Source organism: Euwallacea fornicatus, chromosome 2 (assembly GCF_040115645.1).
Source record: "Euwallacea fornicatus isolate EFF26 chromosome 2, ASM4011564v1, whole genome shotgun sequence".
Taxonomy (NCBI): domain Eukaryota; kingdom Metazoa; phylum Arthropoda; class Insecta; order Coleoptera; family Curculionidae; genus Euwallacea; species Euwallacea fornicatus.
This window is the reverse complement of record NC_089542.1, coordinates 5769585-5785078: the sequence shown is the minus strand read 5'-3', so window position 1 is coordinate 5785078 and position 15494 is coordinate 5769585. Positions and strand designations below refer to the sequence as shown.

The 15494-nt window shown below is 35.3% G+C and overlaps 1 protein-coding gene across 8 annotated transcripts; it reads left to right on the top strand.

Annotated features, from left to right (window-relative positions):
- Nucleotides 1–7147: 7147 nt before the first annotated feature.
- LOC136344555 (uncharacterized) lies at nucleotides 7148–13843 on the top strand. Of its 8 annotated transcripts, none has more exons than XM_066292134.1 (16): nucleotides 7148–7289; nucleotides 7799–7846; nucleotides 7903–7926; nucleotides 7982–8272; nucleotides 8564–8770; nucleotides 8829–9551; nucleotides 9597–9758; nucleotides 10736–10855; nucleotides 10941–11108; nucleotides 11361–11522; nucleotides 11572–11736; nucleotides 11794–11922; nucleotides 11979–12143; nucleotides 12196–12345; nucleotides 12398–13592; nucleotides 13694–13843. In XM_066292134.1, exons 1-16 carry the CDS (start codon nucleotides 7226–7228, stop codon nucleotides 13752–13754), a joined length of 3834 nt encoding a protein of 1277 aa, XP_066148231.1. In that variant the 5' UTR covers nucleotides 7148–7225; the 3' UTR covers nucleotides 13755–13843. The 8 variants fall into 8 exon arrangements, with proteins under 8 accessions (XP_066148231.1, XP_066148221.1, XP_066148212.1 ...); XM_066292124.1 differs by lacking the exon at nucleotides 7148–7289 and adding an exon at nucleotides 7453–7585 and having other exon boundaries at nucleotides 9609–9758; XM_066292115.1 differs by lacking the exon at nucleotides 7148–7289 and adding an exon at nucleotides 7453–7585.
- Nucleotides 13844–15494: the final 1651 nt, after the last annotated feature.

Sequence of the window (15494 nt, the reverse complement as noted above, 5' to 3'; positions counted from 1 at the left end):
TTGTGCAGTGCTAGTATATTAATTCAATAAAATGGAATATCATATTTCCAATATGAGGAAATTTAAATATTATTTGGACTATGTGCCTTGTGTTTGCAAGTCAGACTCAACTATGTTAGTGTCATAGAGAATTTATCTTCGACACTTTAAAATCACAACTAAAGGGAATGATCTTTTAAATCTCATCTTGGTGCCTAACCTGGACCTGTGTCATAAGTAAAAATAATCTTTTCGGTGCTTTAAATCGGTCTATAGGTATTTTTGCAATGTTTTAAGTCCTGAGAAAAAATGAGATCACCGAGTGAAAATGGTAATAAAACCTGAAGGCTTTAATAGCAAGTGAAAACCATTAAGAATTTATTATGACTGCCAAAGCAAGACGTTAGGGAACTACAACATAATCTGTTGGTTTCACTTTAAGATAAAGTTAATACATTAAAGTTTCTGCATGTCAAAATCAAATTTAAACTTTTAAGAATAAGTTAGTTCATTCTTAGAAGTAAATAAGTAAAAAAATTTACTGCAAAAACTAAATTATAAAATGTTCCAAAAGAAAACGTGTTATAAAGATTAATTGACTTTAATTGTTTTTTTAAAAAGTTGCTTGAGAAGCAACTTCTGTAAGTAAGAAACTTCTTAGATGAAGTTTAAAAATAAATGTACATAATTGTTATTTTGAAATAAAATGTGTAAGTGAAGCAATGTGTTCGTAGATTTTTTTCATCCCGACTTTTTCACTTCTTAGTCCAATTTTACTTATAAAAGCACGTTTACCCTTTTTTGTATTCACTTTGTTGACATGAAAGTGAATGTGCTTTTTCATAAATATAATAACAAATACGTTCTCTGCTCACATTCGCTGGAAAGATATGGAGCATCAAAGATGCTAAGAATTTTTAGGAAAAACGGTCCCAGAGATAACAAAGAAGTTTAGATAGCTTGATGTGAAATAAACAATATAAAAGTAAAATGTACAAAGTGTCTGGCAAAAGAAATTCCACACTATATCAGTCTATTGAAACGAAAATGACTTAATTGCAATTTGCTATTAAGGCATACTGTAAATAATTTTAAACTATAAATAAAAAAAAGTTTTGGTTTGATTAAGTTATATAAGTCAAATCTTTTTTTTTAAGTGGAGCAAGGCATATCCTTCAATCCTGTTTATAATGGTTACTTGGAACTAGGAGTATCTTATTCTTACGATTTTATCGTAACCTTTTCAGATATTTTAAAAATTTAATTTTACTAGAAATATATTTATTTCATTATTTAGCATGGACGATCTTGATATAAAGGTGAAGGTAAGTATTCGCACACATAAATGTAACTTATGGGATTTTTGTTTTAAATTAGTAAAAGGTCTAGTAGGAATATGATTATTGAAAAAGTTGAAAAAGAAGAGGTTCGTATTTAGAATGCCTGTAGGGAAGATAATGTAAAAATACGTTGCTAAATATAATAGGATATTTAGTCATGAATTATTTATCGTAGTGACAACAATGTTCACCATAAAAAACTATGAATGCATAGAAAAAGCATTTCTCACCCTTTCCTACACATACACAGTTCCTCGAACTAAAAAGCTATCGGATCTGTGTTATTGAAATCGCAACTGACTTACGCATAATTGCCTTAATCAGTTATAAAGCCTCTTTATAGCAATTTCATTGTCGATCCAATTATATCAGTATTAATTCTAAGGGTCATATTTTAATGCAAATCGTGTAAGAGTGAAAATGAATGCGGAATAATGATTCATCACAGATCCTTTTGAGTTTATTTTGAAATTTATTAATAATAATTGATCCACATTTACATAAGATAACACGGAACAAAATATTATAGTGAATGGTGATTTTATATAATTAGTTTTTGCGTTTCAGAACCTTGTATATCAAAGGATGTTAATTGATGCGGGGGAAAATAGTCGAATTAACTCCGAACATGGTAATGCTAGTAGATTATCTAGTTGAATCTGTGGGCTTTTTTGATCTATGGAAATCATTATTCTTGTGGTGCTAAAGAATACTTAAGGTTACCAAAAATTCTAAAATTGCAGAGCCACAGAAGCTTCAATTTGTTTATGTTATTTTTTAAATTTAGAATTATTGTCTATAGACACGCAACAGAGCTGTAATGTGTATGGGTCATATGCCTTTGTGTTAAGGTCTATAGAACTCAATATTCATATGAAGATAGAAATAGAAGACACTTAATGTTATAGATATCCAGAGATGTAACCGTCGCAATATGAGTTCTTCAGATTATTAAAATTTAATATTTTTGAATTCAATTTAACATTCAGTACAATATACAATACATTCTTGGAATTCTAGAAATATAGAAGGTGAAATTCCATTTTTTCTAATTTTTACTTGATATGGATTGAATATATTAAATACGTATGTATATATATATATATATATATATATATATATATATATATATATATACATAAATATTTATTAACGATATATAAATATATATTGTTTGTTTTTCTTTTTTAAGTCACATTTTGATTAATGTCGGTCTGCGACACCTCTCCAGGATTGGAAGAATTTTCAGATTTAAACGAATGCTCTATCTAAAACTAGAATTCAATTTAAGCCTCGAATTTGATATATATATATATATATATATCCCATTGTTTGCCCGGCAAAATCTCCACGATAAATATAAGTGGACTTAAAGATTTAGGCGCAGAACAGGCCAAAAGCCTTAAAAGATTAAAAAAATTACACTTCTTTTGAAAGATGACGTCACCCGTTAAACGTTATTTCTCCGCAGACTTTAAGGTCCTATACATAAAATTGTCATCCATCTTGCTAATTTTCTACTAATCAATAAATCTAAAGATATGTTTGAATTGTCGATACAGTAAGTGATAACACTGCAGACACTTATTTAAATGACCTCTTTAAGTCCAGGATCTAGAATAAGATTAAGAAGTATGACTTTTTGTATGGTTTACTATGACCTCATACCTACGTTTATCAATGTAATGAATCAACAAAACCATATAATGTTCTAACATGCCTGACGCCAATTACGGTAAACCGCACGACACTTGCTCTTTAATTTAAAAGTGACTGTTAGTGATTTGTTTGTTTTGTTATTGCTTTTAATGCCTCACCATCACCATCACCATCGGAAATTTGTGACATTATAGGTATGACGGATGTAGGATGACCCCAGATTTTTTTCCATTATACAATTGGTTTTATAAAAATTAATCCAAATGCAGATTCATTTAAATTGAGATATTATACATATATAAAAAACTGGTACTAGGAGATATAGGTAAAAAGTGATTCATCTAATCATAGACTTGTTTATTATGAAATAATTTTTAGTGAGTTAGTGGCGATTAATACGGTACACATTAGATTCTAATAATTAACGAAATTTTTGGTAAAACCCTATTTAGTCAGCTTTTACCATTTAGAATCCAACATCTGGCTGACAATAGATTACAAGTGAAATTTATGCAAGACCAAGACGTACGAGGATAGTCCCTGAAGTACGCGGCCGGACATATTGATGGCGACTTTTATGCTAAATATTACAAAGACCTAACCTTAAAAAGCTTTTGTCTAAAGTTTGTGGGTGTTACGTTAATTTGTATGTGTTCTGGGACTGTTTTCAATAAATGCATTTAACGATTTTGTCAACATGGAAAAAATAATGCAATATTTTTTAGTTTTTTTTTTAAGTGTTAGGTTTTAAGGTCAGATATTTCTGGGATTATTCTCGTATTATATTATTTCTCAACATAGTCTTTTTTGACATTGACACTTTTCCTAGCGATGTTTTATGGTCTCTATACTCTCTTTATAGTAAGAAGCTTTGAATGTTTCAAAATAAGCATCAACCTCGAGCTATACCTCTTTATTTTTGGCAAATCCCTTTTCAACGAGCTATATTTTCATGTTTGGGATTAGAAAATAATCTGGAAGGGTTAAATCTGGCGAATAGGGTGTCTGAGAAAAAAGTTCAAAGCCAAGTTGATTGATTTTGTTCATCACGATGACAAAAGTGTGGACTGCTGCGTTGTTTTGATGATATAAGACTTTCTGTTTCGCCAAATGCGGTAATTTTTTTCTAATTTCTTCGCTCAAATGCTGCAATAAATTTGTATAAAATTCTACGTATATTGTTTTTCTTTTATGGAGATAATCAATAAAAATTATTCTTCGTTCATTCCAAAAAACTGACGTCATCATCTTATTAGATCGACTATTGCGAAGCCAGCTGGTGAGACCGCATTTAATATTATATTAATATTAAATAATATTTTACAGTTGTTAACGAACGACCAAATTCTAGAGCAAAATGTAATTCCACTTTAATGTTGGATGGACTAAGACATTTCAAATGAAAATATTGATATGGCTTTCTATGACGAATTTTTTCCATATTCACAAAACGTCTAAAAGCGTTCAATAAATACGGCTGCAAAATAAACACAAATCAAGGCAACACCAACAAATTTTAGATATAAACGTTTTTAAGGTTAGGTTTGTGTAATATTTAACCAAAAGTGCCATCTATATGTCAGATTGAGTACTTCTGGGACTAGCCTTGTACGTCGATGATCACCATCTACTGCACCCAATGCTTTAAGAAATTAAGAAATGAATCTCAAATTAAGTTCTCAGAAATCTTCTCACATTTTATTTCTTCTTCCTCAGAGCGATTCAGCTTTGGCTGACCATTGACACTTAAAAAAAGACCCCCAAAGGCCATTTTTCCTTTATGGCCATCTTACAAAGAAATTAAACAGGATTCGAGACGCAAAGTGTCATTACGCGAAATAAAATATTTGGCCAAGGCTATCGTAAAAAGGTTAAGAGCCCACGCTACTTTTTAGCCTTTTTTTCGGATCATCAGCGACAAGTATTGTACATTTGCATAAACGAAAACATGATTTGAATTGATTGTTTAAAATATGGAGTAAGTCATCTGACATACTATCTAATTCGCCTTGAGAAAGTAAAGAATAATCATTAAGAGAAATCTCAAATAGATGTTGAAATATCAAAGGGATATCTTGGACCACTTCATCTATTATTTTTTGTCAGTCAAAAGTGTGATGGTAGGCAGTACCTTCACGGTTCACCGCTATACGTTTACTATTTACCGCCCTGTATTCACAGTTTGATGCTATACGTCCACGGTTCACGGCCCTACATTCACGGTTTACGGGTTACCGCCCTACCTTTACTATTCATCACCTACTTTGAGTACTTTTAATGATCCTTATAAATTAACAGGAAAGTTTATTTGGAGGTTCGTTTTAACTATTATCGGGTCATTGTTAATAAGGGGAGGAGTATAGATGCCGTGTGTGCTCCTTTTTTGATGTCTTAATCATTAACCTTTTCCTCATCAAAAAGTAAAAGCATACAAGGTATCCTACTGGGACCCGTCAGTAGTCGTTTTGGGGAAACTATGAATAGCAAAGTTATAAAAATTTAGTGATTTGACAAGAATCTTGTGACGATCTCATCTAAAATATCTCCATTAACGTCACCTTTCCAGTTTTACCGGAAGTCAACACATGCGTACTTATTTTAAATATAACACCCTATATTATTGTATTTTTGGATCCTATTTTCAATTTTTGATACAAACTTATTAGTACATTGGCTTTCTTAGAATTAACAGTTTTCAAAATATGTACAATTCAGCGTTGAAAATAACAGATGCAGATGTGTGAAAAATTGGAAATTGGTAACGAACGGAAAGGTATTTTGCAACTCTTTTTTGCCACAATACTATGAAATATCCATGTTTTAGTATGCTCCCAAGCTTCACATAATATTTTCTACGGGATATAATAATATATATATATATATATAATAATACTAAGGCTCCATTAAAAATTTTTTATTCTTGACCATTTTTCGATGTCCAAGTTGTCTCTATTTTTGTAGACACCATATAGAAAATAATACTCAAAATTTGGCAGTATACTAAAATATGGACTCTTTTGTATTGTAGCAAAAAAGAGTTATAATAAAGCTTTGCGTTTGTTAATACTTTCCCATTTTGCAAACATCTGTATCTGTCACCTTCAACGTTGAATTGGATATATTTTCAAACCGCTTAATTCTGAGAAAACGAATGTGTTAATAAGCTTGTATTAAAATTGAACGTAAGCTCCAAAAATGTCATAATATATAGGGTGTTCCATTTAAAATAAGCTATCAAGTATCGAGTTCCACTACAACCGGAAATGTGAAGTTATTAAAATTATTTTAGACGAGGTCACCCCAAAACTCTTATTTAATCATTAAATTTTTGTAACTATTATTCACAATTTCCTTCAAAACATCTAATTGCCGTTCCCAGAGGGACACCCTGTATTCATTGATTTTTCGCTTTGTTCATAAATTGTAAAAGACAAAATGATTTTAAAACACAAAATAATAATTTTAGGGCCCCCTGCACTTACACATTTGTTGAAACTTTTTTTATATAAAAAAGCGTCCTGAATGCCCCAAATCTCGGATTGTCCACATGCGAATACTCAGGTCATGATTACTTTAGTGGGCTATTTCGGAGATTCCGAAATCCGGTGAACACTCTTGGAAAACCATCAATTTTTAGAAGTCCGTAAGGTCACCAAAAAAATTATGTGTTATTGGGGCTTTTGCACACATCACATCACTTTTTGGTAACATGAGAAACATTTTTTTCTTCATAGCAGACTATTTTTCAAATAATTTCTGACATAAAAAACATTCTACGCCAATGTTCTTTGACATAGTTTAATCTCTATTTCTGCTTCTAACACTAAAAAGTATACATATCGGGATTTGGTGAAATCAGAGGCGTGCTATAATTTAAATTCCGGTATTTTTCTCCAAATCAGAATTTAAATCGCCCTTTTATGCATTTAGAGTACCATTAGGCAATTTCGCTCACTATACCTAATAATAAAACGTCGCCAAATTTCGAGACCCCACATACCCAGAAACAAAAATCATACCCCATAATACGCTTTTTTCTGGGAAACCCATATCCGTTTTCGTCCTTCCTCAGATGCGTGCAACTTGCCTGGAAATAACCATGTACCGACCATAGGAATCTCCTTCATGAGAGATAATAATCAGAGACCAGTTTTAGAACACGTTATTATATTCGTATAAATAGGTGGGATAATAAGGTAATCCATTCAGTTGGGTAATTATTTTGCAAGACACGCGGGTCGCCGACCATGAGAACAACCAAACACTCCAACAACCTTCTGGTTGCGATTTTAATCGGGGCTGTGAATTTGTGTAAGTGTTGTGGCAAGAACACCCTTTAATGTTATCCCTCAATTCTCCGTGAATGAGCTACGTGGTTGTGGTTGACGGTACTATAGCTTAAAATTAACTTTACTTGACAACAGGGCGATAATGTGACCATTGACCAGGCTCAAAAACTCGTTAGTACCTGAGGAATTCCTATAAATTGATGCCTACCACAGATATTCCAATCAGTTTCGAATCTGCATGTTTGCCAAAAGGGTCAGCCATGTGCAAAGGAAAACCTCTTTTATTTTTAATTTTTCTCACAGTGCCAACGAGTTTGTGTGAGTTACTTTTACTATGAATAATCAAGGATAGTTTTTACTAATTTGATAATGGAAGTGTTAATAATATACGTGATTTATATGGCTGTTTAGAATAAAAAAAAACCTGTTTTCGCTTTGAATATCAATACTATTGAGTATCCCCAGTGACACTGTATATGTGTGGGATGGCTTCGAATAATAAAAAAGTGATTGAATTTTGTTGACTTGCAGGTACTGCCTACAGCATCAAGCAACCAGGCACTTATACTACAAGTTTCAGTAAGTTTTTGCTAATACTCAAACACGTAAATATTAACAAAAAATCTCAATTTCAGGCAAATCATCATCATCAGCGTCAGGTAAAAATTGAAATCGCTTTACAAATTCCATAAAAGCTCAAAAGTCTAATTCCAGCTTTCAGCCAGTCGAGCTCAAGTTCCTATACGATCGACGGAAACATAGCACCCGCTGATGTGGAGTCACTCAAAGAAGCTCTTAAATCTGGAGCTGTGGCCCATGCAAGCGCTGGAGCTGCAGGCCATGCAAACGCGGGAGCTGCAGCTGGATCTGTAGCTGGAGCTGTGGCTGGGGCGACCGCCTCAGCTGGGGTTCTAGCTTCAGCCAATGCAGGATATATCGCTGATGGAAATGACCACATAATTGTAGATGGTTCTAGTCATGAGCAGGGGGCTGCTACGAATGCTCGTAAGTCTAAGGTTTCGACACAGTGGTCTTGAAATTATCACTTTAGCATTTTAAAGCAAAAATATCGTGTAATGTGGATTGTCCAGAGTTGAGGTAATAAAAGTGTCAATTTTGGACGACAAGCCCATTAACTTATTGTTATTCGTTCGGAGCAATACTTGATATGATTCTTGTTGTCGTGTGACTCATTATAAAAATTTCCCAGCCCATATTGCTGAATGGCAAACACGTTTATTGAATTATTATTCTTTAAATTCTTGAGTAACACTACGAAAATCATTTATTCTTCAGCATCAAATGTCAAAGGCGGCGGATGTTCGGGGGGAACTTCTTGTGGGAATGATAAAGACTTCAATTCCATTAGTGACTCTTCTTCTGTGGCCAATGGTGGCTCCTACAAGGTAATTGGATCAGACAAATATGCCACCGGTTATTCAACTGGGGATAACACAAACTATGTAGTTAGTGGTCAATACGTCCAACCCATTCCAAATGCTAGTACGTACATTTTTACCTTTTAGAAACCAGCTAATAATTAAAAAAAAAACATTAATAGTCTTAGGGGGATGCATTTCTTGCAAAGGTCCATTCCCCGGACCTACCGGCAATATCCACACTTTCAAACCTGCAGTATCAAACCCTCATTCCGCCCCTGCGCCGGCAGTCCAACCAATCGTGTCCACATCTGGACCACTTAGCCATCAACATGGGTCTGCAATTATTAACAATTTGCCAGGGCCGTCTGGAAGTATTTACCAAAGTAAACCGGCCGCTGGATATTCTGGACAATCTACCACTGAAGCTCAGACACAGTACAACTTCGGATCTGCCCATGTTTCACCTGGATTAGTGGCGACTTTGCCAGGCCCTTCTGGAAGTATCTATGATAGTAAACCTGCTAGTGCAGTTGCATCTGCTGGAGCCCATGCAGACGCAGCTATAGCACCGTCACATCCTCAAGTAGTGCCTGCACACCCCCAAGTAGTTCAACCATCAGCAGCGCCCTCTTGTTTCGACTCAAATTGTGGTAGCAAACCCTCTTTAAGCGACATAATCTCAGTCCTTCCTGGATCATTGGGAAGTATCCATGAGAGCAAACCTGCCTCAGGTGTCATCAGCACCTCTCATCAAACCTCAGGATCTTCCTCGGGCTCCCACAGTAGTTCTGGATCAATTTCGCTTGTCCCACCGACTCCAGTTGTAGGTCCTAGTTGTAGCTACGCTCCAGTGTCTGGATCGACCGATTGTGGTGGAAATTCTGCCTCAGAAGCTAATTCTGGTAAATATTATGATTCCGAGATCATTTAATTATTCAATCATTTAGCCGTTAATTCAGGTTTTATCACAAATACTCGCCCAATATTTCCCGGACCTTCTGGAAGTATTCACTCATATAAACCGGTTGTATCCGGGAATTCAGCCTCATCCAGTGGCAATCAAATTGGGGTTGCATCCGCAGAATCATCCTCATCCTCATCTTCGAATGGTAATTTTGTTTTTTGACTTTTTAAGTACAAGAAATGCTTGAGTGAAATTCAGATGACAGACAATGCAGTGGGGCGAATTATCGTGTTTTATTAAACTGTCATTGATTCAATTTTCCATTTTTTGTGGGCTTTCATTATTAATAAATACCTATATGCACTAAAAAATCGATCAAATTCGTAAATTTTTTCTTTTGAAAAGTGATATTATCTGTGAAAATCGACATTTCTACTCACTGCACGACACTAACACCCTTTTAGGACAATCCAACAACTATCACAATAGCTATGTTGAATATATCTAAGGGGTTGTTTATTTTGATTAAGTTTTATTTGGGAAAAATTCCTCAAACAAAAATAAGAGTTGGAGCGGTGTACGCCCTATTCTCAGTTAAAATTACCTGAGAATAACATTTATACTGTTAGTTTTAACTGAGAACAGTGGGAAATTCCCCCTACTCCATCAGCCTTCTTTGTATGTGAAAGGTTATTTTTCAATAAAATTTTGAAAAAACTGTCACAATAGTTATGGAACCATTATGTAAATGAACCTTTCATGGTCATTTTAATGCTTTACACTGCGAAATGACTAAGAAACAGAATTCCAAAAATCGAATACAACTTATCATGAGATAATTTCTCATTATTCATGATCATATTTGAACGTTAATATTAATTTTATTGAAGCCGTTAGAATGAACTTTTACATCTGACCTCGTATTCCCGGCGTGTGTTGCGTAGATCCATAGACAACTAAACATATACAAAACGATTAATTTTAAGGGAATCCCAATATTATGTGTTTAATTATGTTTTTCCTTGATTCCACGTTTTAAACAAAAAAATTAGGTGGTTCACTGGTATTAATAATTTTGTGACTAGTTTGAACTTCTTTCACAATATTTATTGCAACCTATTATTAGAAGCATGAAAATCAGTAAAATCCTTCAATATTTAGTTGCTAAATAAGCTTTTGTAGCTTATAGTGGAGCTGGTTCTGCAACTTACAACCCTTACACCCATCCAACCAGCGATACTTCAAAACACACCTCTGGATCCACCGTTATCTCCAATACACCTTCGGAAACCTATACTGGAGGTAAGAGTTTTAACCTTTTTTTCGTGATATCTTTCTTCTTTCTTCACCAATCCACATCTTCATTTTTGCCAACACACATCACCAGATTGCACGAGTTGTAAAGGACCTTTTCCTGGACCTAACGGTAGTATTCACAAGTTTAAACCGGTTTCATCAGTAGTACCTCATGGGGTAACTCAGATTAGTACCAACACTGTCGAGTCTTCATCTTCAACTTCATCATTATCATCATCGACGTCATCAGAGTTTCAAGGTAAAGTTTCTTTCAATTCAATTCAACTCACCAAATTATCCGGAATGTCGTCAATGTTTCGTGGGTGGTAAACTTCAATATGCCGAATTTTCTTATAGATGGCGCCACAGTAAAAATTTCCTACATACCTCTGACTTTAAGTAGAGAAAGACGGTTTTAAATAGGAAAAGACACTAGGATCTTAATTTCAGTTTCACTCAAACTTTGAGAATTTAAGCTTCGGTAATATATTGCAAATTCCTCTCCCATTAGTATATAATGGCGCAGGATCAGTCACAAACATCCCCGCTTCTCATCCAGTGGTTGGACCGGTCTGCAATTATTCCCCTGGATCTCCCAACAAATGCGTATCTTCTGAATCATCCACCAGTCACGCTGAAGCTGGAGCTAGCGATACTTCGGAATACGAAGCAGGTAAATTATACTTGACCGATTTGGTTGGAGATTAAACTTCCGTTTTCAGGTAGCGCAGTTTTGACCCCCTCAATCCACCCTCAACTTCCTTCTCCCGGTACTTACTATGTTAACAAACCCACCTCAAATATTGAACCTCCACATGTAAACCAAGCTCATACTTTTGCTGGGCAAATCCCCTGTGATGATAGCAAATGTGGAAATATCCAGAAGGGTAACTATTTTAGACTCTGTATAGATAAGGGTATAGACAATTTTTATCAAATTTCAGAAGTCTCACAGGCTCATCCAGGCAATTGCGGCTCCGCAGGAGGTTGTGGAGGAGCAGTTGCTGCTTCTCAGGGTTCTGCGGCCTCCGGAATTATTTATGAAACCAAAGAAGCCAATACGCAATACTCAAGTATGTTTTTGCATAAATAATATGGTATAAAGTGAGCTTTAAATGGATTTTTTCAGGCACCAACCATGATGCTGCTCATGTTTCCGGAGGAGTAGTGTTTCAGAATGAAGATGGTTCTTATTCAAATCTTCCTAAAGGGACTCGCCCTATTTACAAGAATTCTGACAAAGGAGGATATGCTATTAGTTCCAATGCTGCTGATAATACTGGCGTGTTGATTGGTGATATTTTAACGCTGTTCTAAGAGTAATTTTTAACAAGCGAACGTTTTAGGACCTGGTACTGGACATTTACCCATCGAAGCCGACCGCAAACCTTTTGGAACTCAAGGGGCTTTTGGTGGTTCTGATGCTCTTAACAAGAAAATTAACACAGACAAACTTAATTCCTTTTCTTCAAGTTCGGCAATAGCACACTCTTCTGGTATGTAAATAGTTAATTTAAACACTAAAACACTAAAAAGGGTACTCAACAGAACATACAACCACTTCTAACACGGGGCTTGGTACTGATGTCACAATTCAAAAAGTAGATGGCACTGTTGTAACACCTGTAGATACGACTTTTAACCAATCACCCTGTGTGATTGACGGCAGTTGTGGTAACGTTGGTAATTCCGAAATAAAAACTGGAATCGGTTACACAAACGTTGTAACTGATGCCGGAACTGGTTACATCAGCGCTCCTAGCTCGGCTTCAAGTATTGGAAACGAATACCACACCGTTGGAATTTTAACATCAGGACCTGGCACTGAAACTGGTAACGTCAACATTGGAACTTCAGTAACATCAGGATTGGAAACTGGAATTGGTTATAACGATGTGCCTACTTCAACCTCTGGAACAACCACTGGAATCGGTTATAACAACGCTGGGACTTCACCGATAGCCGGATCTCATTCGGTAGCCGGTAACACCAAAGCTACTAGTTCAAGCACCGGAAGTGGCTCAATCAATACTGTTTCCGCTAATGATAATGGATCTTCAACATCATCTGGTTCGGTTACTGGAACTGATTACAACGCCGGTGCAATTTCATCGTCTGGTTCTCTCGCTGGAACTAGTTACACTAATGTTGCAACGCCCGGGTTTAATGGCTACGACAATGTTCCAGATTCTCCATCTGGATCAAACATTGGATTGAACACAGAACAAATTGAATATGGACACAAACAACAATCTGGAACTCCGATTAAACTGAACTGCCAAGGACCCTTTTGCGACCCTGGATCAACTCAGGTTTACATCATAGAGGAGAAACCCCAGCATGGTCATAGACACCACGGAATTGACTCTGGATACGCTACTGGTCAAGTATTCATCAATCAAGGCCAAAATGTTCTCGACATAACTAACTCTGGATCTCATGGATTTGGAAGCAACTATGCTGGTTCTCACGGAGGATCCTATTTCCCTCCAATAAGAGGGTATTCCAGTGGTTGTGGGTCTGGAAAATGTGGGGCTTTTGGAGGTTATGGCGGGTCGTATCATAAGCCTGCTTCTAGTTATTCAACTGTGGCAGGAGAGGGTTATGGAATTCCCACTTCTGGGGGTTTTTTGGAGGGTCTGTTTGGAAAAGGTGGGCTTTCGGGTAATATTTTCAACGCGGGCGGAAGTCAGGCGGCTGCATACTCGAGCTCAGGGGCGTATGGTGGTGCCAGTGCAGGTAGGTTTTTTAGGGTCATCGAATATTTCCTCCTCTTTGTTGCACCCATAATTTAATTATTTATTTAAAATTTGTCACTATTTGTGTGCCTATTTTTCCAGGTAGTTATGCCAGCGCTACTGCCGGAGCCTCAGCAAGCGCAGGAGCGTATGCCGGTAGCTATTAAGTAACTTAGTGTTCAATTTAAGCTTATACAGTGTGATTTGTGATTTTTAAAATGAAAGACTTATTTAAAATATAAATAAACATTTTTTTAACTCTCTTTGGTGTAATTTTTGAACATTTTTAAGGCTCGACGAATGCGAAGGGCAGCTGACAATCACGAGGCCTGATTAAAAGGACAAGATGAGTATTAGCTAATTAGTCGAATTTAATATATTTCAGGTTTTTTTTATAGAATTTTCTCGGTACCCACTTATTCATAGTAAGAAATGAGTTTAGGTTGGCATATCTCAAATAAATGGCCATTTTCTTTTGAATATACGTAACATACGTGTTTCGTCTCTGATATGGGGTGTGGTCATTGGTAGGTTATACTTAATTTTTACTAAAATATGCAAAATGTGTTCTTAAATTTTAAGACGACTCTCTTGATTACTCTCCGCGTTTAAAATAGATACGTCCCTCCTCTGACAAAATATGAGACAATTGTATCAGACTTTGGGTTTAGCCTTTAATGTGTCATTAACTGGCAGAAAAGTCAGCAGCGTATCTAATTATTGGGCTTGAGGTTTCGAATTATTCATATGTTTTTACAATCATAAGACGAATTTTTCGTTTATTTTCCACGTTTAAAAAATATATGTTTCGTGACTGGTCCAATAAGTTAATTAAAATTTATACTTCACCTCTCAAAATGTATCTTTAATTACTTGAAAAGTGATTTTCGGTAATTTTATGCATTTGAAATAGATGTGTTCCACGTTTAATGCAACAAAGACCAATTGTTTCTCGACTTCGTCTTAGTTCTAAAACTTCACACCACCATTACTAAAAAGGCAGAGGTGTTATCTATAGAGTTTTATGTTTAAAGAAATGTAAAAAATACATACTTTGAAATTCTTATAGATGTTTTCCGATTGTTTTCTGAATGTGAACTAAACATGTTCCACCACTGATATAAACTCATTATTTAGATTTGTGTGGAGGTTCCTAAACTACATTTTAAATTTCCAGAAAAGCACAATCGTGTCTATACGGTTCTCAGCATTTGAAACAGAAGTTTTTCAATCCTTAGAGGTTATAGGCAATACAGAAAACTTCTCAAAATTTTAACATTAGTTCAAAAATTCAAAAAATTCAAAAAATGAAACATGAGGTGTCCTTCCTGTATTATCAGTGGCGTACACACTCAAAATTAATGTTAAAAAAAATTAAAACAAGTAACCTATCAAGTTTAGTGTCTCAAACCATGCAATTCGTCCTTTAGGATTGTAATAAGTGTTTCAGCATAATTTGGTATATTTGAAAATATTCGTGTGCCGCTACTGACATTGCAGATGACAATCGCCTCAGATCTGTATTTTTTCGCGTAAACCGTTAATTATTATTAATATAATTACATAAGAATTAGCAATCTTGCAATATCCACAAGTAATAGAACGATATTAAGCAATCTCCTGCGGTTAAAAATCAACATCACTGCATCCCATCTTTGTGCCTATAAATCAAACAAAAACAGCAGGAAAACTGCGCAATACGGTTCTTTATAGTTGCCCACATCTAAACTTTAAAGGCTGACGGTTTAGAACAAAATTAAGGTGATTTATAATGACCTTTTCTGAAAGCCTCGAACAGAAGAAATAAGTTTAATTACATGCTCTTGAGTTCGATGAACTTCGAAATTTTGTAACGTACTTCAATGACCATCAGCTAAGCAAAGGCTTCAGGTGTTTGTTCACGTTGG

Coding starts and splice junctions, on each gene's coding strand:
- LOC136344555 (XM_066292115.1), top strand. CDS start 7,468: ATGCCTACCACAGATATTCCAATCAGTTTCGAATCTGCATGTTTGCCA. Junction 8,771..8,828: donor CCAACCCATTCCAAATGCTA/GTACGTACATTT, acceptor AAACATTAATAG/TCTTAGGGGGATGCATTTCT. Junction 13,593..13,693: donor GGTGGTGCCAGTGCAGGTAG/GTTTTTTAGGGT, acceptor TTTTCCAGGTAG/TTATGCCAGCGCTACTGCCG.